Source organism: Glossina fuscipes, unplaced genomic scaffold (genome assembly GCF_014805625.2).
Source record: "Glossina fuscipes isolate IAEA_lab_2018 unplaced genomic scaffold, Yale_Gfus_2 61, whole genome shotgun sequence".
In the NCBI taxonomy this organism is placed as follows: domain Eukaryota; kingdom Metazoa; phylum Arthropoda; class Insecta; order Diptera; family Glossinidae; genus Glossina; species Glossina fuscipes.
The window spans coordinates 4,491,385-4,513,836 of NW_023998433.1; the positions used below are offsets into that span (position 1 = coordinate 4,491,385).

At 32.6% G+C, this 22,452-nt stretch overlaps 1 protein-coding gene across 9 annotated transcripts in view; it reads left to right on the forward strand.

Annotated features, from left to right (window-relative positions):
- LOC119638018 (Down syndrome cell adhesion molecule-like protein Dscam2) overlaps window positions 1–22,452 on the forward strand; it is a 128,407-nt gene that overhangs the window by 63,933 nt on the left and 42,022 nt on the right. For 8 of the 9 annotated variants that reach the window (XM_038034559.1, XM_038034558.1, XM_038034560.1 and 5 more), the window contains 3 exons: window positions 3,873–3,949; window positions 5,036–5,225; window positions 16,208–16,373. In XM_038034559.1, coding sequence (XP_037890487.1) covers window positions 3,873–3,949; window positions 5,036–5,225; window positions 16,208–16,373 — 433 coding nt within the window. Of the gene's footprint in view, window positions 1–139; window positions 247–3,872; window positions 3,950–5,035; window positions 5,226–16,207; window positions 16,374–22,452 lie in introns of those variants that run through there. The other variant, XM_038034565.1, reaches the window with a different exon arrangement.

The following is a 22,452-nucleotide window of genomic DNA, read 5'->3' on the forward strand; positions in this document are numbered from 1 at the left end:
AATATGGCACTATTATTATATTAAACAGACAAAAGGAGAGACTATACTTTAAACGATGCAGAAAATGATTCTGAAGCCATTCTGTTGTTATTATGTTCTCGTAGGACTCCTGTTGTCGTAAGTCGTAAATATGGCCAAACATTACTGCTGATGACTTCAAATTTGTATAACATCCCGCTGCGTGCCATTTAAAGATCTGCTGTAAAAAGAGTACTGATCGTTTAATTGACACAAAATTCATAACACGTGAGTGTGATTTTAATACATATGCTAAGGGTCGTGGCAATCCAATACTCTTCCTATTATATGTTCTTCTTCTTCTCTATTTATATGTTAATTTACTTTAGGCTCCTTAACTGAATTTCTTGTCAGCTCTTTTTATAACGCCAAAATGCTTCTCCTTTCTATTACAACCTTTCAAGCTTATCCCTTTACAGTGTAAAATTCTAATTAAATTCTGTTTAATTAAAAACATAACTACGACTTAGAAATGAAATAGTTTTACGGGAAAATTTGTAACACTTGCAAAAAAGAAAAAGATGTGATTCAGAAAACCCAATGCACAATTTGTTGATTACTTATAATTATTTCACTCAAGTACATTTCATTACTTCCTTTTTTTTATTATTGTTTATTCTTCGTCTACCATGAGTACTGTCACTAATAAGTCTTTCAAAGCCTTTTAACTAGCAATTTATTTTAATTAGAGGACAATTGTATCTTTTTTCACGGACTTAGAATATGATAAAATTTCTCTAAAATACAAGAAAAATTAAATAAATAAGAAAACCAAAAATAGAGACATGAACAAAAAAATTTTGTTTGATCAAAATTAGTTAACATATGAAAAAAAAAAGTACATAAGAGTAAAACAGTTACATAGAGGTTGGGGCGAATACTGAACATTTGTACAGATTTTTTATTAATTACGGCGACATCAATGGTCCCATTAGGATAAATTCAGCTCTGACCTTTTGAACGTTTTGCAATGTTTACATTTCAAACCAATATTTGAAGAAGATCGAAGACATTATCTTATTAATCGCAATTTCTATAATAGATTGAAATTTGCTTTTGGCTTCTGTTGCTCCCAAGACCACACTTATATCGACGAATGTAGCGATGGAGCAATACATCCCAGTCTAATACTTCCAGATTTTCTAGCACATAATAGGAATAAATACGAGAGTATGAGCTTGGCCTCAGTAATATCCGGTTTTGCTGTCCATATTATATATAATTATTATTATATATATAATTATACATAATTATTATTATATATAATATATATGATTATTATTATTATATATAATATATTATTATTATATATAATAATATTCATCTGGCATGATTTTTTCCATTTCAGATTATTGTATCGTATCTGTCAGGTTTTCATCAATCGTCAACTCTAAGTAACCTTGTTATTGTGTAAGGAGGAAGGGTCCAACAAATATGAGTTTTTTTTCGAACGTAACGTGCACGTAGAATCCGACGAGATCGCTTACGTCATGATATAAAAATTGAATAAGATATTACGCAATAGGAATTAGTACTAGCTACGCCTCCCTTTAAAAACCGTTTAATGCTACTTTATTTCCATATAAAGGCATGCTTTTCGTGAGATTCCTTAAATGGGAAGCGTAATCCAAGTTTAGTAAAGTGAACTTTCTTTTACAACATGATTATCTAATTTTATTATGAAGCACTAACATTAGACGTTTTCTTTGAATAAACGCTTGTCTAATTTAGGGTAGGATAAAAAATAAATCTAAATGGTTCTAATTTAGTACAGTTACTAATGGACAAATTTTTACCATAAAATATCAAAAATTGGACCCTTCCGCCGTGTGAATGCTTATTTATCGTAGAAACGGTTATATCGGACGGAATTAAAAAAATTGGGTCTTCGGAATTAAATCGTTTGTATATATTTAGTACACAAAAATTTTACTACTAAGCAGTTTTTATGAAAAATCTGAAATATTGCGAATTTTTTTAATATAAGAGTTTTTTTAAAATAACGCATTATATATGAAACCATCTCAAAAAGGGTCCGACGCAATTCATTTTCAGTAAGCCTCGTTCTTGGGACAACACACGTCACTGCGTCGAATTTTGTCAAAAAGTGTTAAAAAATTGCAGCTTGTGTGTAAATTCCATATAAGTACACATGGACAGACAGACAGGCAAGGTAAAATCAATTCAAAACATAAGTCTAAATCGATTGACATAATATAAAAAAAAGTGGATCTACTTTAAATCCTTCTGCGTATTTCATACATGCGCACAAACTTCATGTACACTGCACTACAAGTGACGTCAAGTAAAGAAAGAAGTTACACAAATGTGATAAAGTCGTTGAATTAAGTTTATTTTCGCCTTCGAAAATAACTCGTAACTTTTTTTGTTTTATTGTTATAAAAATTTTTAAAGAATTCATATACGCGCACAGATATACATGAATCTTGCAATCTTATTTCTGCGAAAAAACATAAAATATATATTTGTAATTACTATTAAGAGAGAGTAAAAAGAGAGAGTATAAAATAAAAAATTTAATTTTAACAATATTTCAAAACTAACTAATTATGACAGATTGTGGCAGACGACAAACGTCTTAATATAAGCACAGTAATAAAATTCAGTATTAGTACAGTACAGTGTAGTATTAGGTTTTATATTATCACTAAAAGATTTCTGTTTTCTATTTAGCGGATCTGGGCAAAAATTGCGATATAATTACTTGCATATTCGTGTTCCTAGTTATTGTTACATTCCCATATAGAAAACGACTCCTCACTTTTTATAAATATCCCCTCATGTCAAATAAATAAATTATTTTAAAAAAAAATTGTCAACAGCTGTAAAACATAACAACGTCGCTTAAAATTATCCGTCGCAACGTTATTTCTTGTTACTTCAGAATTTTTGATGAATGTACTAATTAATCAACTAACTACTAAGGGTTTGTGGATTCGAAAAATATTTTGGTCAAACTTTATTTTACTGGAAAATCTTGAATTACTTTTCAAACAAATACAATGAACATATGAAAACCCAAAAGAGTGCTACACGTTTCTTATTATGTGCCTGTTTTTTATCTAGAAATAAAAGCTAAGATAAATCAAAGAAAATAAAAAGGGATTTTTTCATTTCAAATGCTAATCATTCTTTTATAAGTAAGATATTATACTTAAAAGTTACTTGGTTTTTACATGGAAAAGCCGGAACGCTATTTGAGAAGTGAACAAAGCTTACCTAGTATTTCTGTGAAAATAGTGGATGGGAAAATAGTTTGTCTTCTAATTAATAAAAAAATTTACAATTCGTATTATAAAACATTCACCCAAATACATAGCTCTCTCACTTGGATAAGTAATTGCGTTGAACTGCGCGTACATACAGTTAAGAGAAATTCCAATCGACACATGATGTTCACGATGACACATTCAATTTGGAAAATTGAAGTAACTGCAAAACTAGCAAAAACCAAAAAAAAAAAAGAAAGTAGTAATAAAATAAAAAAGTAGAAGACAGAATATAGAAATGAAAAGAGAGAGAGAGAAGGAGAGAGAAAGAGAAAAGGAACATCGTTAAAAACTTTATTTAATATTTATATTTACTAACACAAATGCTCACGAACACTTACAAAAAAGATAAATACATCCACATATTGCCTTAGATTGCCGAAGACAAAATGTATTGAATTTCTGTTAAAGACCGTGTCGCAAACAGACTGACTGTCTGTTGGAAGCGTTACGAAATCGTAAGACAACCGGTCGATATTAAGGCAATTTGCGGTCCAATTTATATGTGATTCTTCTTCTTACTTTTTTTTATTTCCCGCCTTTTTTTATTGTCATTCTTGTCAGTTGTCAACCAGAAGTATACGGTCCAAGTGCACGATGAATACGTGATGACGGGCAATACAGCGGTACTGAAATGTCAAGTAAGTTTACACATCAACACCATCCGAGAGAGAAAGAGAGACCATCACCACCATCGTCATTCTTTTCTTCTTATTTCACGTAAGATAAAACCTTTACTATGTATATACATATACGTATTTTTTTTAATGATAATTTTTAGTTTTCAGTTTTTCAGTTGTCATCTGCACTTGTGTCCACATTCTAATTACATTTTAAACTTTATTTAAAAAAAAAAGAAACAGAAAACTGTATTTCTTTTGCTTTTTTCAATTTTATTGTCACTACGGTTACTATATTTCTCTATAGCATACAGACAGATTCTAGAGACAGAGAAATTTTCATTTAAGTTTGTTGAAATTGAATTATATATCTTTTTTCTGTCTACATTCTCCTGTTCCGACCTATAAACTCCTTACTCCTCATACTATTTTTTATTTTTGAATTTGATTTCACATAATTGAATTTTTCTGTTTGCTGTCTTTATCAACTTGGATTTGTTACTCTGATATCTTCTATCTCTCTCTTTCTCTCCATTTAACATTCTTCACTCCTCGGAGCTGATGGTATATTAGTTCTGTCATTTCCCTTTTAAAATCCAAAAATACTTACCGTAGACCCATAAAAACAGTTATTCACGGCAGCGTGAGTCAATTTTATTGTGTCCATCCGTTTTACGAAACTCGATTGATTCCCCGTGATTAATTGGAAAACTAACAAACACAACGGGAATTGAATGCAGTCAGTTATAGGCACTGCAAACAACTCTGAATTGAAAATTAATCTAACTTTACGCAATCGCGCTTAGGCTTAATGTCAAATAAGTGACTTTAATGTTAATCTTAAAACAACTTAAAGGTACAAAAAGGACTGAAATGAAAATATTCCCAGTTAGCCTTCACTGAATGTTGCTCAAATTGGTCATGCAGCCTAAGAGCACATACCTAAAGCACGTACGCAAATTATAATACCCATAATATGTTTATAGTCCAGATGGTAGGTATTCTGGATTCGCTTTGAGGCGAAACTAATTTTCTTATTTGCTCTCACTTATATTTTTTTGAGCACCTCTCATACTTTGTGTTTTTGTTGCTATATCTTTATGCCAGGTGCCAAGTTATATGTCAGAATTTGTTATGGTCACCGCTTGGGTTCAAGACACCGGTATGCATTTATATCCCAACACAGATATTGGTGGCAAATACACTGTTCTGGCTAATGGTGAATTGTACATAAATAACGCTGGCACCAATGATGCGTACAAAAGCTATACATGCCGTACTGTAAATAGATTAACGGGTAAGTCATTGAAATAATGAAAATATTTAACATCAGCACATCTAATGTCGAGAAATTACAAATATTTGATATAAGATTTCAATAACTATCGTGTGGCCAATGAGTGGATGGGGTTATTGAAGAAAACGTTTTATCGAAGATGCCCTGAAATCCGAAATAGATATCCATCTCCAAGAAATTGTTATTTACTTAATAAATTTGAATTTATTCGAAGATGAGATAAAGCCGCCTAAGTAGATTATAGACGCTTTGCAAGCAATATTGTCCGTTTAGAGAAGTAGTCGCAGTTTTTTTATATTTATCTGAAGATTTTTCGATATACGATGACATTGAACATAAAAATCGAATTTGAATTATTTTAAATTCATTCAAACCAGGGCCAGTGAACTACCGCCGTTGTTAAAGTCAGTAAATTTAAAACTAATTCATGCAAAGTTGAAATAAGATGATGCGATGGTTATGCTTATGGAAAAAATCGTCGTTAAAAATTGTAACAAAACAATTGCTTAAAGGTTTTCAGGTGTAAACTCCGTTCTTTTCAACGGATCGAACCTTGATAAAGCACAAGTTTCATGACAGCAAAATACCAAAAACAAAATCTACAAATTTTATGTTAGGAACGTGAGACTGACTATTAAAAACTACCCCAACTTACACAAATATTCCCACATCATAGCCAACGGCAAATACATCACGTCGTATGCTGCTGGACACTAGAATTACGGCTTAAGTTATGAACAAGTAAGAACGTTATAATCGGGTAAGATCGACGATTTACTACCTTATACCAATTCTAGTACAATTATTCACTCGTTTTGGTAATAACATAGCAACCCGTGTAGTTAAGGATGCCCATAACATCATATGATGTGATACAAATTTAGCAAACTGCATTTCGTCATAAAAAACCTTATAAATGTTAAGGTGTAAAAAATAGGTCTATGAAATCCAAATTGCTTACTGCTAATTTATTTACTACTATAGACCAGTTTTCATCATAAACTTTTTCCGCAGTGTTCAGCATTCATAACAAGGGATTACATGGATTAGGGTCCAAAAAATAGGCCCATATGGTTTAAATTTGGTCCGCCTAATTTTTATGTCGAATTATTATCATAAACGAATTTTCATTATAAAACTTTAACAATTAGTCTTTTTGGCATATAAAGTTTATATTTCCTGAAAATTCGAGAAGGTTGATTTACTATAAAGATCAAGTTTTCATCATGAAATATTGAAAATTATACATTTTTATCATAATAATTACTCCAGTCGAATCGAATTTTTTATATCAAGTTAGAATGCCGAAATATTCAGTGACTTTTGTCGAAAAATTTTGAAAATTGCATTTTGCTTGCTAACAACGCCTTTTCAAAATAAGACGTTATATGGTTAGTGGTCGAAAAAGTTTACCGACTATTTTCAACAGCATTCGTCCTGGGTCAAAAGTTGATAATATAAAAATAAATAAAATATCTCGAAAGTTGCGACCTGTAGGATAAACAAAATAATCATGGGCACACATCATACGAACAAATACGTTTACATATCGATTGGTTTAATAAAAGTTGAGTATATCTTAAGTTCTTCTGGATATAATATACATCTGCACAAATTTAATATACCTGTATCACGAAGTGTGTACATATAGAAAATAATACTTGCTGTCATTTTCTGACAAGCTAATTTTTATTGAGAGAAAATTTTATGGAATATGGTAAGTATGGTAAGGAATGAGTAAGCGTAGTCGACCTATATTAGCCGCAGCTTCCTCTGGACATAGCATTACATGGTATTTGCCTTTCGATGTCTAAAAAACAAAAGAACCATTGTATTGAGGAATAATTTAAGGATTACGCCAATTTTCAAAAATTGTCTTTTCAGAGAAAGATTTTGTATTTGAAAAGTCCATCGAAAAGATAGCTTCTTCATTCTTAATAACGGTATGAAAGGCACTTCGAGAGTGAGGTTTCTATTTTTAATGGCTTTTTAAAATAATGGGTAAATGGGTTGCGCTGCAAACTTAAAGTGGCTTTAAGAATATTCATTGAAATGCACGCTCTTACTATATAAATGCATACAACGTATTCAACGTATGCAACAATGTGTGTGAACGTGTAAATAGTAACGACGTTGGGTCAATAAATCCCTTTAATCACTCCATCATTAGGTATAAAAGGCTTCCTGCGTTTTTAGTCGATTGGACAGCAGTAGCTACAACGATTATTTAACATTTACATTAACAATGCCGACAATTTTGTTGAAAAATTAATCAATCAACATGTCAATTAAATCAGTTCACTCATTGCATACATGAATATTGATAGCATCTTTAAATGTGTATTCTACGATATTGATTCAATTTACATAAAAATTTAAGCTAGTGATGTATGAGCTAAATTTTTACTATAACTAGGTAACTTCGCAAATTTCAGCTTATATTATATGTCCACTCGCCATAAATCTCTATATAAATATTTCAAAACAAATTTTCTATAATATATTGAATATTAAAACTTATAGCAAAATGGCAACTCTGTGCAAGCGCTGTGGTCATACTTTTCTCTTTGTGCAAAAAATATTTTGCAATTTCTTCTTTTATATTATTTCTTTATTGCTTTATACTTTTTTAAAAGTGTTCAAATTTATTAAAATATATTGAACTTTTTGTGTGTTTGTTGCTAAAACTGATGTGCCGGAAGATGAAATTGTTCGCGAAATGGGCAATCAAGGAGTGACTGAAGTATATAAATTCACCAAACTGAATGATGACGGAAAAACTCGCTCTCCTACAGGAAGGATTATTATAACCTTTGATCGCTATCGACTACCGCGAACAGTTGATGTGGCGTAGTATAAATGTAAAGTAGAACTATACATTCCAAATCTCATGAGGTACAAAAATTGCCAACGCCTGGGTCATACGGTAAAAAAGTGCACCAGTGTTCCATCTGGTGCTAACTGTGGTCAACACTCAGCGTTAGACAAACAATGCCTACGTTTTGTACAGATACATGAAATATTAAAAATCAAAACAGAAAATTACTGTAGCATGGACGAAGCACGACGCAAATACCGGGATAGAAATCCATCTGTAGCCCAAGGAATTGGCAAAAGTAATACCTACGTTGCTGTTGTCTCGCAAATCGAGCCTAATAAGCCTTTAACTCCAACTCCTTCCAATGAAAAACCTGTTCCACCATTAACCAAAAATTATATTGCGAAACCAGTTCCATCACCCGCTAAAGATAATATTGAAAAAACCAAACCAACACCAAATATTAAAAAAATTAAAACAACAACATGTATGCTAAAATCTAACAAACTAAGTTTCCGAGAATCTCCAGCTCTCAACTCTAGTCAACAAATTACAAGCTGTAATGAATCCAATATCCATCCAAAATCCATTCTTTTATCCATTAATAAACCTTCAATTTCAAATTAGTCACGCGGGCCCGCTCGTTGCGCTTCAAATGTACCAAACCACCTAAGTACAGATTATTCAGCTGGTAAGAATAAAAAATAAAAAAATCATTCACGCAAAATTCCTATAGCGACCTTCTCGACGGAGACGCTGACATGTTAACTTAACCCCCCTTCCACTAGGCTTCCATGTCAATACAATTAAATAAAGTTTTTAAAATTCTACAATGGAACATTAAGGGACTTCTTAATAATTTTGATGAACTCCGTACACTCGTAACTGATCTCAGTCAAAACTTTATATCGCTTCAAGAGACCCATTGTGAAATCTCTTTTAATCCTATTCCACCCAAATCATATACTGGATATTTCACGAATGCTGATCAAAATTTATATTCCAAACAAGGAGTTGGCGTTTTTATAAAATCAAGTATACCTCACAAACGCATAAATTTAAGCTCAAATATACAAGCCGTAGCGATACAAATAATGTTAAACATAAAATTTACAGTGCTTTCGCTCTATATTCCACCTTTGCAATCGGTTTCTCAGCAAGAACTCTACAATTTATTCTCCGTATTCTATTGGGAAAGATTATGGCATCTAGATTATCTTGCTTTCTTGAGTCCAAGAACCTGATAACAACTCAACAAGTTGGTTTCAAGCGGGATAGAGGGTGCGTCGACGCTCTTTTACATATTGTGTTTTTTACGAGCAAAGCAAATTCCGAACGAAATCATGTAACAATTCTCTCAATTGATTTCGAAATAGCATTTGACAGAGTTGGTCTTCATGTTATTTTAAGACTCTTGAAATCATGGAATGTTGGACCCAAATTCTTCAACTACATCAAATCATTCATGTCGCATCGGCGGTTCAAAGTTAGAATCAACAATCATCTCTCTGACTCCTTTCCGCTAATGAATGGCATTCCGCTAGGATCTCCTCTCTCTGTCACGCTTTTCCAGATCGCCTTCAAGGAAATTAGAAAAATTCTTTGCCGTGTACCAAGAGTGGAAAATTGTCTCTACGCGAACGATTTATACATTTTTACAAAAGAAAAAGACAACACGAAAGCAATGAACATCCTCGAATCTATTGGACGAGAGATCTCCACATGGGCAAACTCTTCAGCGGCTAAAATTTCTATACAAAAATCAAAAAAAATGCACATGTGTCGAAAACAAATGTGCGATGCAGGAAATCTACTGATGCATATTAACGACTTACCAGTACTACACGTGCAAACGCTCCATGCTGTCGGGCTCACGTTTTCCAACAATTATCGTTGGGAAACACACTGCCTTCGTTTAAAAAACTCTCTTTTAACAAGGGTAAATTTCATACGGTACGTTGCTTGGAGAAGCCATAAGCATATCAACACTATTGCTTATCTTACTAAAATGCTTGTGTTAAGCAAGATTAACTATGCTTTGATAATTTACGGCAATAGCTGCAAATCTAATATCAACATCCTTAAACCGGTCTATCACCAAGCAGTCAGAGCTAGTTGTTATGCTTTTCGGACGACGCCCATAAATAATATTATAATTGAAACTGATCTCCCAACTTTAAAATATAGACTTTATGAGTTAAAAGCTAAAATAGTCCCCAAGCTTCTTAATTCAAACAAATCTATTCTCGGTGATGACGTGAGAAAGATTATTATTGCGAAGAAAATTCCAAAGTCACCATTTGTAATTGACTATTGTTTGTACGTCGCAGAGGAATTGAATATTCCCTTAAAAATGTTCCGCTCTTTTGATGTTAAACGTCCATGGATTTTGAAAGACTGCTCTTTTGACATCTCGCTGTCTGTGCACAAAAAAGAAGATACTCCAAACTACGTCTTCAGGAATCTAATAGCTGAAAAATCCCAAGTATTGGAGAGTACTGGTTGAAATCTTTTATAAACAGACGACTCAAAATCTTCTGGTCTACCTGCTGTTTGTGCCGTGGTGGATGCTACAATCTTCTCAATCACATATTTCACGAAAGTACTTCAACGTTCACAACCGAAGCCAGAGCTATCCTTCACGCTGCGAACCTTGTCCACAAAAGCAAACTCAAAACCGTCATTGTTACCGACAGTTTGTCTGTATTACACGCTATTCGGAATCCTTTGACTTCAAGATGGAGCACCATCAACAAATTAAGGAATATAATTACAGCACCCGACGGAAAAATTAAAATGTTATGGGTGCCAAGTCACATCGGTTTATTGGGAAATGAGCAAGCTGATCGAGCGGCAAAGGATGCTGCTTCTGCTCCTCTAATTATGGATGATGTCATGGAAAAGTTGGATCTTCAAAGATACATTGGAAGAAAAGTGAAAGAGAAAATTGCAGAAGAAAATTTACAATACCATCATCAACACTATTCTTCCATTAGCCCTCAATTAACTCCACCTTGAGAAAATGAAGATCCAAACATTTTCGAGAATTCGCCTTGGTCATACAATTGCAATCACCAATGGATCTTGAAGAAGTCTTCCTCCCCAATCTGCAGTTGTGGACAAACTCTCACTATAAAGCACATTCTCTGCGATTGCCTTAACTTTTCCTTGGCTAGAAGTATTGCATTTGCAACGATTAACCCTTTGGACAGTCTACAATCAGTTTCAGAACAGAATATCAATTAAATATATTTCTTTATTGCTACTACTACGCTTATGTACATTTATTTACATTAGAGCCGATAGCTTGTGTTGCTAGTGCTCAATATATTTTTTTTTGGTCTAAGAATTTATTTCATTAGTCTAAAATTATAATAATAATAATAATAATAAATCTTATATCGATTACTGCTAGTAGCAAGCTTTCGCAAAGACATGAAGTAAAGTGAAATAAATTATCTTTTTATAAAGAAATATAACAGAAGAATTCGATTTTACTAATAGCTTTTGCGGAGCACCTTTCATAATTAGCAGTTGAAATTAATAAATAGCGTTAAATTTTTAAAAATAAAATATAGCAAAAATAGCATAAAATTTTTAAAAATTCTGAAAAGTATACCAAGTTTTGCATCACTGCCTGCTTGTCGAAAACTTAAGTATTTTTGCGGCTGTGGACAGCTTTTTAAGCAAACCATTCCAATTTTCGTGCTTTATATGTGACCATTCACTTAAAATGCGTAATATAAACTGTGAGAAGCCACAGTCGCCCGCCGTTTCGGTCTCGCAGGTTCTTCGTCTCTGAGGGGGGAGTGCAAGGCTAAGTTAGGTTACAAATAGGATTCAGTACAGTTCTAGACGGAGGACGGGAGATAAGGGAACCCGAGTCAGAAACAGACGTTTCTAGTTGGAATATGGTAAGGATGCCAAAAGGCAACCTTGACGGGAGTCGTAAAACAGGTGGCTCCAAATGATCCGGTCGAGTAGAGGAGTCAGAATCAAGCGAGAGCCGAAAACGACAACAAGTGTATGCCAATTAAAAATTACAAGTCAAGTGAATTCTTCTTAGAATGTAATCTATAGAACTAAGCTATAAATACACATATATATTAAGTTTTAGCTTTACATTATCTATCTTAAGATTATTTGAAAATCGAAAAAGCGACAGGCAACCATAGCGGGTATCTTAAAGTAATTTGAAATCCATATTGTAATCATTGAAATATTTCTTTTACTTCATATTTTCATCGTAAAGTTATACCTGTTATGTATAACGTGTATACGTTGCATCACCTGTGGAAAGGAGTATATTGAATTTGAAAGGGTATCTGAACATCTACAAGGATTCGAGATAAACGCGCTTTTTTTTATGCCAATAATGGACCTGTTTACTGGTCTGTACGTTTGTATGCTTGATATGTATTTATATTTTTTGTGTTCAATCCACAGACTGCAATTTTCGAGATACTTTAGTTAAATTTAGCGCATCGTACATTTATTGACTTAAGGGCAAACGTTATTGAAAGCACGCAACATGCGCTCATTTCTTTTTTCACTTCCCATAAAACGTGCTATGTTATAAAAGTCGTTAGACAGGAACGGTAAAAAAATATTTAAATTTCTTGAAGGGCTTAGATATTTTTAATATGCGCTCTTATTTTGTTCTTCGAATTATTTATAACATATAATATGCTCGCTTTTTTTTTGAAACCTGAATATACCATCATAACGATATCATAAGCACTCAAAGATGATATTTATATACACCGACACTCTGCCGAGGGATAAGAAAAACAGTAATAAATTTATAAAAATTGTAAAGTATTTTGCGCATTATCGGTCAAGTAGCCGATCCATATTGTCATCTTTTATGTTGCTATTGAAAAACCTTTGCATAAATTTTCGTATCGAGTTTTCAAACCGATTACACTCCCTCTTGCACTAAAGGTTGAAACGATCCTTTTAAATATTTAAATTAAGATCCGAGTCCAATAACATTTTTTGGTCATTGCCGCATAAACCACAATAGACAATTGATAAAAATTTCCACTTTTATTCTACAAAAATGGAAATTATCAGCCGTGCCCACCCAATTTTTATAGGCTATGGAAATTAGGCTTCTTTACGTATTTTCTTAATGGATAAAGATGGTCGATATGAAAGATGCGATCGCAGCCGATTATAATTGAATTTAAGCTATAAGTAATTTTTTGACCCAGATACTGGACTCCCTTCTATAAAGAACCCTATGAAGCACATCGTGAATATGATTTCTTATAAAAACACATGCATAGATTAGGGATATTGTTGTCGAATTGTCTAACGTCTGCGTATATAGAGGGTCTCTGTCAGTCGGCTTTTTCTCTGCTGTTTACAAAAGGAGTAGTGTTACATATAATAACGGGTTTTAATTAAGACTTCTAATCAAGGTTTCTTTCCAAAATTCCCGGCTCACATAGTAGCGAAATTTAAAGAGAGAATTATGAATAGAGTCGAAAATCCGTCTGTATACCATAAGAGTAGGTTTTTTTTATAAGCAAATGCCATGTTTCCTTTTTTTTTTGATTAGCGAGACAAAAGAGCAGACTGACGAGACAGATCAAGAGAGTCGACAATTAGGAGTGAAGTTTCAGCCTTTGACATGTGATAGTGGAGCAGAAAGAACTAGATGATTGCTTAATAAGACTCGAGCACTGCGGAAACAGTACAAGAAATCAAAAGAATAAAATCTCTAAAAATTGTAGTGGAAATTAAAATCATATTTTCATACTTGAAGTAACTAGATTAAAAGCTTAGTTAACCGCTTTATTGGTTGAGAGATAATCGCATAAAATTATTTCGTAATTTACATTTAATTTAGTGAAATTAAAATCTGCGCTTCACTATAACAATTAAGCTGAATTTCACTAAAAGGATTAAATGAAAAGCGAATACAAGTACAACAACCAGGCAAAGCACACACCGTATGGGGAAAGGAAAGAAAAAACATCACACGAAGTAAAAAATGTGTTTATAAGGAAAATTAATTTAAAAAAATAAAAGAAAATTTTAAGAAAATTTGTTTTCAAACAGAAAAACTGAAGAAGTTACTGGTAAAAAAGAAAAGAAAAAAATGAATTGGAAAATTAATATGAATACTCTATTGAACACAAAAAGTTAGGTATGCACTATTGGTTACAAATTATACTAGACTTAACAAATAATAAAAAAAAAAAATAACTTAAAATTATGTTCATTAATTAGTAATTAGATGAAGAGAAGGTTTCGCGAAGATGCGGTAACTTAGTAAGGGGATGTGTGTGTGTGGATGTAACTACAGACAGTCACTTAACGGACCAACAGCTACAAGTACGCAGACTAACGGATAGAGCAACAAGACAGACTGACCATAACACCGTTATTTGACGTCACATCAACAACACTTGTAGTATGTTAAATTCTTTCTTCTTTTTGTAACGCAACTGAGTTAACCAGGTTTTACAAAACCCAACACCACCTCTTAAGAAAAACGCGTTACAACTGAATACCCTCTACGGAAGTAAAAATGTTTGCTTCCGTTGCGCAATGCTGAAAAAAATATTGTATACAAGACGGAAATCCTTTTCCCAAGAAAATGAAAACATAAATAACATAAAAAAATTCAAATGATGTTACTGAATAAATGAATATATGTATAAATGCATTCCTATTTGCAATATATATTTGTATATATATACTCTGTTGAATCTGTGTTTGACACCTTATATATGTGTTTAAGTCAAGAATTGGACGATCGTAAATCGATTGAGATCCTTTTTTTAAATCTAACAAGAAATGTACGCGGTACATATTTTTCGCTTACATTTTTCGATGTCAAAGATGAACCTCGCAGTCAATGAGACCGGCACGCAGGCTATCAGAAAATAATCGAGGCATTAAACATCAACCCCGTAAAAGTTTGGAATCATTTGAAAAGATCAGGCCACAAAAAGAAACTCAAAACAGCGAAGTAAAACTTGGAGACTTTTTAATATCACTTATTAATTCGCTCGTTAGAATATGCATTATTTAAAGTGACGTTTTTTTACTGCGTTTCCCTCTCTCTTTTTCTAACTATTCATGTATACGCACTAAATAAATATTGTCAGGTACACTAACAACCAAAAAAGAAATCACTTTAAGCTGCATACAATGACTTCTTCAAAATTGAATGTAATTGGTTAAATTACTTTTTATGCGCTTGCAAATGCGTACATATACACGTAGATACAATCCCAAGCAAGTATATTATTCAAATACTAGGCACTGAAATTTTACAAATACAAAAATTTTATTGGATTTCAACCAAATCATTTGATATTCACCAATTGCTTGTTTCTTATGGATTTTTCACACCCAGTCAAGAAATGTTATTTATTATATAAACGATATATACATATTATTTATTATACAACGAAGCGGTCTAGTTAGTCAAGTTCTGAATTTTATTGGTAGAACATGTGTCCTCCTGAAGATATATTATTATTATTATTAATTTAGCCAGAGAATAAATTCTAAGACTTAAGTCTTAAAGCACTCCCAACTTAGGCTTTCGGCTTTATTAAAAACTGTACCGCACTTGAGATTTGAGCCCCCGACCCCTGAGTTGCTAGTCGAGACTCTTACCTACTCGGCCACCCAGGCCGATTCCCGAAGATATAGACAGATGCACGTTTTGCAAATAATTAACAAATTTAATAGATTTCGAAATGAGTATGCAAATGTTTAATACGCTGCAGCCTAATGGAACCATGCAATTTTGCTTTATATTACATCATATTTATCATATACTACATTTTATATTTTAGGAAAAACTTACGGTAATTATAATGTCGCATATTTCGGAGGTTACTTTCTCTTGACAAATTTTCTTACAAAGGAAGCGTTTCTAGCATAGCCTGTTATTTCTGCAAATAACATTGTCTTTGTTTTTTTTACTTTCGGCGAATACACATACTCTCTTTCTTTCTCAGTTATAGAGGAAAAATTTATTTCTTTTAAATTTTTGAATATTTTTACACAAAAAAGATAAAATAAACAAATGTAAAGGAATAAAAGAAGTTTTTCATATATTTTTTGTTTTTAAGTTCGTGCTATTCATATTCTTGCTGTTCTTGGCTTTGAACTTTGGTTTTTTTCCCATATTCAGGTGAAATCCAAATCTCAACATATCCTGGTCGGATTATTGTTACTGAGCCGAAAGGTATGGTCCAGCCGCGCATTAATGTTGAAAAACATTCCATGCGTCATGTTGTGCTTAATGGTCAAACAACGTTACCATGTATTGCGCAAGGACATCCAGTGCCAACATATCGGTAAGTGCCGCAAATTTCTCAACTTATAGCTGTTTCTGTTATCCCTCATAAACAAAATACGGTAACGCCAGTGAAATGGTGAGAGATATAAATTTGAAGTGGATATATCCAAACTTTATCTTCCAACTTTATTTAGTATATACGTACATCGTATATATAAAATTTTTAGTCTAGTAAAGTAATTTCTTATCGATTTTTGTAAAATATGGCATTACTTTCTTTGCGAACATATTTCAAATCTTGACTTATTCATGTTATGATGCCGTTTTTATTTTTGTCGTGATTTTAAGTTAAGTCTTTGGAAACTTTGAACAAGTCGAATTTAACCCAAAAAAATGGGAAAGGTGGGAAGCGGATTATCCCCGACCTAAATAATTTGCTAGTAAATGCTAACAATAAACGATCCCGTCTAGGCGAGTCATTAACCGCGACGATATAACTAAATGCCTGTAGCTCTACAATTTGACAAAACGGTGGTGGCGAGGGGTTTCCTAGGTGGAGCGAAATATGCATTGCTTCAATCAAAGGAAACCATCGCTATAGAATGCTACCAACGACAACTGATTCAACTTAGTTCAAAGTCGACCGCAATATACCGAAAGTCTCAATATCCTGATTTCTCAACGTGATGGCTTTCGGCCCTATGCGGCGAAATTGATCCAAGAAACGTAAGCAGTGTTAAATAGAAATTTGGTGCCCTTTGCATTGTATTCACCAAAACATTACGTTTTCTAATGAACATTACTTTTAATTATTGACTTATCGTCTGCTCGAGCAATATTGCCATTCGTATGCCGATGCCCGAAAAGTAGTTTCTCTACTCTCGAAAGACCGGTTGTCGATTTAACGCAAAGCGCATATTTTCTCACAAATATGGAAAAAATGTGTACTTTACGAGGGAGCATTGAATACATTAAATAAAATAAGTTCTACTATTCTTTTGAAATAAACGCTTTTTACATAATAATACTTATAGCGAATTATTTCCCAACAGTGCCCGATTTTTGTCCGCTTTTATGCGCTACATCACTTGCGATATGGTGTGTGTTAAATTTGTAAGGATGCGTAACGTCCACAAGGACTTGAGGTAGACCTATCTTTTATTCATCACAATTACTATCTGAATCTATCTAACCTTGTCTGTCTGTCCATCTACCTGATGTGTGACTACTCACTTTTATATTCAAATTGTAATTAAGATACTTTGATGAAATTTGGCACACCAGCATGTTTAGCTCCAAGAACGAACCCAATTCAATATAGTTCGGATCGGATTTTTTCGACCACCTCCCATATCTTGCCTTATTTTAAAAATAAGTTTTATGAAAATATACAAGGCGGCCATTGGGTATTTAATGGTGAGTCGTGACAGACTATAATATTTTTACTTGTTCAGTGTTAAGTTGGAATTCTAAGAAAGCGTTAGAATACTAAAAGAAAAATTACATTCACTTAATTACTACTTAAAGGGCAACCAATTGTTTAACCTTGCCATTTATGATTTTATTCCATATTTGAAGCACTTACAGTGTACTATTCGCTCAGGGAATTCGTAGAATCATCAATATAATTGCAGTGCTTGCCGAAAAAATAATTCCTTGTTGCTTTCTTCATTTAAATCCATCATAAACTTTAAATGGATCAGGTGACTAATTGAAGGAAAGTGTGATTTATTTTAAAAAACTAAAAAAGCTAAAAATTCATGTAATAATTGAATATTATTTTGATAATCAGTAAAAAAATGTTTTTCAGCGAACGGCTTTGTGTGGTTCTCGTCGTCGGAAGAAACCTATTTTATTATTTGCAAATATAGAATAAATAAATTTTCCTTAAACAATAGAATAGATTTGGAATCTTGCTTATAGTAATTAGTTTATTATACCAAAACCAAAACAAAATATATGCCTTAATAAATTAATTAAGACTGTATGTAAACTATTTCAAAAAAAAAAAATTAAGATTAAGTAGATGACAATAGCCTGTTTTGGTTTAATATGTCATAGAAATATATATGTATGTATTATATGAATTTTTTTTTTAATTTAGAAGCAACCTGCAACGTTTTAATTTCCCTTATGAAAATTAACCGTTAGACCTTGACTTGGTAAAAGTTGTTAAATTTATTTTTTTTAATTTACACAGAATTGTAAAATAAAACATATCAAATATAATACAGCTAAACATAAACGCAGGCCAAACGCAAACCTAACGGCTAAAAACAGAAAATTCTGAAATTCTCCCTTGGTATACATCAGACAAGTGAGCAAACTTTGCTACCTTCACACAAAAGCAAAAGCACAATCTAATCCATATGCTAAAACAAATAAGTGAAAACATTATAATTGGGCTAGGCCGACTTTTAAACACTCTACACCACGTTTTCTAACACAATTCTTATTTTTGCCATAGAACGCAAAAGGCTTACTTCCTGTAAGAATGGTTGTGCCCAAGTGGATCCAAATTTAAGGTACGTGTTCAAAATTCAGCGTAGTTAATTTTGATTTCAAATTATTTTACTACAATTAAAACAAAAATTTTCGTGTAGGAGAGGCTGTTTCAAATTTGGTATAGTAAATTTTTTATCTTAAATTACTATTATGATCGGATTTTCATCATGAAGCATTGAAAATGAGATCTTTTTGCACTATGAACTGCAGTTTTCATTATATGAGAGAGGGCTCAAAAGTTGCCCCAACCTATCCAAACTTTTCATACCAATTTAAAATGCCGAAATACTATTATTTAGCCACTTTTGTCGAGAAATTTTGCAAATTGCAATTTTTTCATATAACGAGCTCTCAAAATAGAGGAAATGATCAAAAAAATGAATCGATTCAAACTATTTTCAATAGCGTTCGTCCTTGGGCCGAAGCACGTCATTGCGACGTATAGCTTGAACACAAATTTACAAAGACAGATATCAGATGGGCAGACAGGCTTAGATCGATTTAGAAAATTACTCTGAACATTAATAAAATTTGGTTGGGATATGTCCTGTTCTACAAGTGGTGTAGGGTATAAAAATACAAATACGTCTTATTGCATGTGGTTTTAGTAGTGGTTGGAAGTTTTCTTGCATATTTTTGCTTTATTCATTCTATCCCAATGTTTAGCAATAATTGAATTTCATAGGTAAGATATACTCTTGATTATCGTGAATAATGCAACAGGATTACTTATTTCTGCCTGGCGGTGACCTTGGCACTAAAATCAAAAGAGGAAAAAAAGAAAAAGATCCTTCCTTTGCATTGTCATTGGGTTAAATTTGTTAAATCAGTCCATAGGTCGGCCTCAAGTTAACATACCTCATGAACTTAAATGTAATGTGTTCTACATTGTTATTATATGCTCCATATACCAGTGACACTTATGTTATTTTATCTTTGTACATACATGATGCTATCAAATAATAATGAATGCAATTTCTTTTACTTCGATATGCATTTATTTAAAAACAATAAACGGAAATAGAAGAAGGTATGCATGCGCGTGCATCTGCATAGGAAGATTTGTTAAAAACCAAATAAAGTTTTCACACCATCAACACAAAAATTAGCCTATATACATATATATTCATATCAGCCAATGAACTACATGCCCACATGGGACAAAGTAAACTTAGAAATCTAGTCAGGCGGCCATCGTAAATACTAATAGTGAAAAAGAAAAGGAAAAAGAAAACTGAATATTATTTTGTGCACAAAAATTCTCGAAAGGTGATTGTGAATGTTTCGATTTGCAGTGGTTTGCATATATATTTCAGAAGGTTTTCATTTGTATTTCTTCTTTTTTGCATTATTTTACTACTCAACGGATGTACTTTACTTTTGTTGTCTCGTGAGCGCGTAGCTTTAACGGCATCCTTCATGTTAAATCTGAGCTAAAAAAAAGGAAGAAGGCTATCCTTCGGAACGAATTTTCGATTTCCACCTCAACGCCCAATTTAAATCAGCATAAATATCCTGAACAGTATCAATAACATTAATTATTGATTTCAGTTGTCTTTAAATGTGTTCTTTGCCTTGATAGAAAGACCTATTCCTTGGTGTAACCATTGTCAGATTTTGACAGTTCACCTTGTTCGGCGTTTGAACTAAAGATTCTATTAAAAATATTAACTGAAGTGAAGATAGCCCCCCAAGATAACCCATCTTTTTATAGTTCGTGTCTTCACTACAAATGTCTTTGCTAAGTTAGAATTTATTGCGAAATAATCTTAGCAAACGTGCACATATGAAACATACTAAGCCGCTAACCGCGTACACAAAACCAAAAATGCTAGAAAATCTCATGCAAAAGTATGTTACAAATACTGAAAGAATGCAATGTCAAAATCGTGTTATAACAATTTTTAGACTACAGGTTTTTGATATATCGTGAAAAATGCTAAGATCTATCAGAAAAACCTAATTTCGTTATCCTGGTCCCGGTCCATCACCTCGAAATTCGCCAAATACCGGCCCGCTCCATATACAAAAGAACCTAAAGGCAAAATGTTGCAATAATGTTGCTAATGAAATGTTCGTTCTTATGTACATACTGTTTTTGTTTTAGTTGTTAATGAAATGTTCGATTTTATACACATAATGTTTTTGTCTTTTTCCAGAATATACATACTTAAGATTATACATTATGGGCATATGTTTGCAATAGTCGCGCGTTCGTCCATACACTTGCTTAAGAAGTTGTATGCATGTTATTCAGTTGTAGACATTTTTCTAAATATATGAATCGCGTACAACTTTGTTCAAAACATTCTATAGGGTAATAAAATATATACTACGGGAAAAATGTTTGTGTGCACTTGTGCGTGCGCTTATTCATTAGCAGCCACTTAACTGCCTGATTTTTCTTTCTCACTATTTATATCGGTAAAAGTTCAGTTTATGACTTTTCGGAGGTGATGGACCGGGATCAGGGTAATGAAATTTTTCTGATAGGTTTTAGCCTTCCTTAAGACATATCAAAAAACTGTACACGTCTTATTTCGTAAAAATTTTTTTTACACACTTAATGTATTGCAACTTTTCGCCAAGGTTATACGTGCACTATACGCTAAATACAAGAAAATTTTTTTTTTTAATATCTAATGACATTTCTGCATCATTTCTTATTTTATTTATGCTTGTATTTCTAGTTCTGTTTAATTTTTCTAATAATTTTGTAGCGTTCAAATATTAATTACCTCAGCAGAGGCATGAACCCGAGTGTGAAGTTAGCAAAAACAAAAATGTAGACTAGGTACAGTGGGCTACCTTCACATCAGTAAACATTAAAGCCTCCTTTACAGAGCAGTTCGATATACATCGTGCATTCGTCAATAAAATAAAGCACAGTTTTTGCATCCAAAGAACCACCACTACTTTTCAGCTCGAGATTTGCTAGTCACTGCAGGCTATTTTTATAAATAAATACAAATGCAAAGGAACATTTTTTTTTTTTTTGCAATGCACGTCCAATGTTCCATGGTTCAGTTGTTTTTATTAGTAACTGCACATATATATATATATATATATATATATTTTCAATTTACACAATCGACTATGAAATCAGCAAACGGATTGATTGGCATAGGTAAATCAGTCGAAATTTATTTGAATTAATAAATAAAATGTGTACTTCACGCCACCCATCTCTGGCATTTTCGGATTTTTCAAACGACATGATAACTCTGTATATTCTCGGTCGTGAGATATGTATGCAATGCTCAGAATAAGATTCAGGAAATTTTAAAATTTTAAAATTTTAAAATATACCTCACTCCGGATACGGCACATACGCGTGCTTACAAACTTATCATAAACGTGTACGACATGAATGTTCACATGTCTTAAACATGTGTGGGATTATGCTTCAACTGATTTCATTTACTTTTTTTTTACAATTACTAAATATGCATACTTACATGTGTATGTGTACATACGCATGTGTACTTATATATGTACATATATATATATATATATATATATATATATATGAACATACGCAGACAATTTAAAAAATATTGAAGCAACAGGAAGGTACAACTCTATTATTAATTTTCATTTCACTCCCATTCATAAACACTAATTAAAGGCCT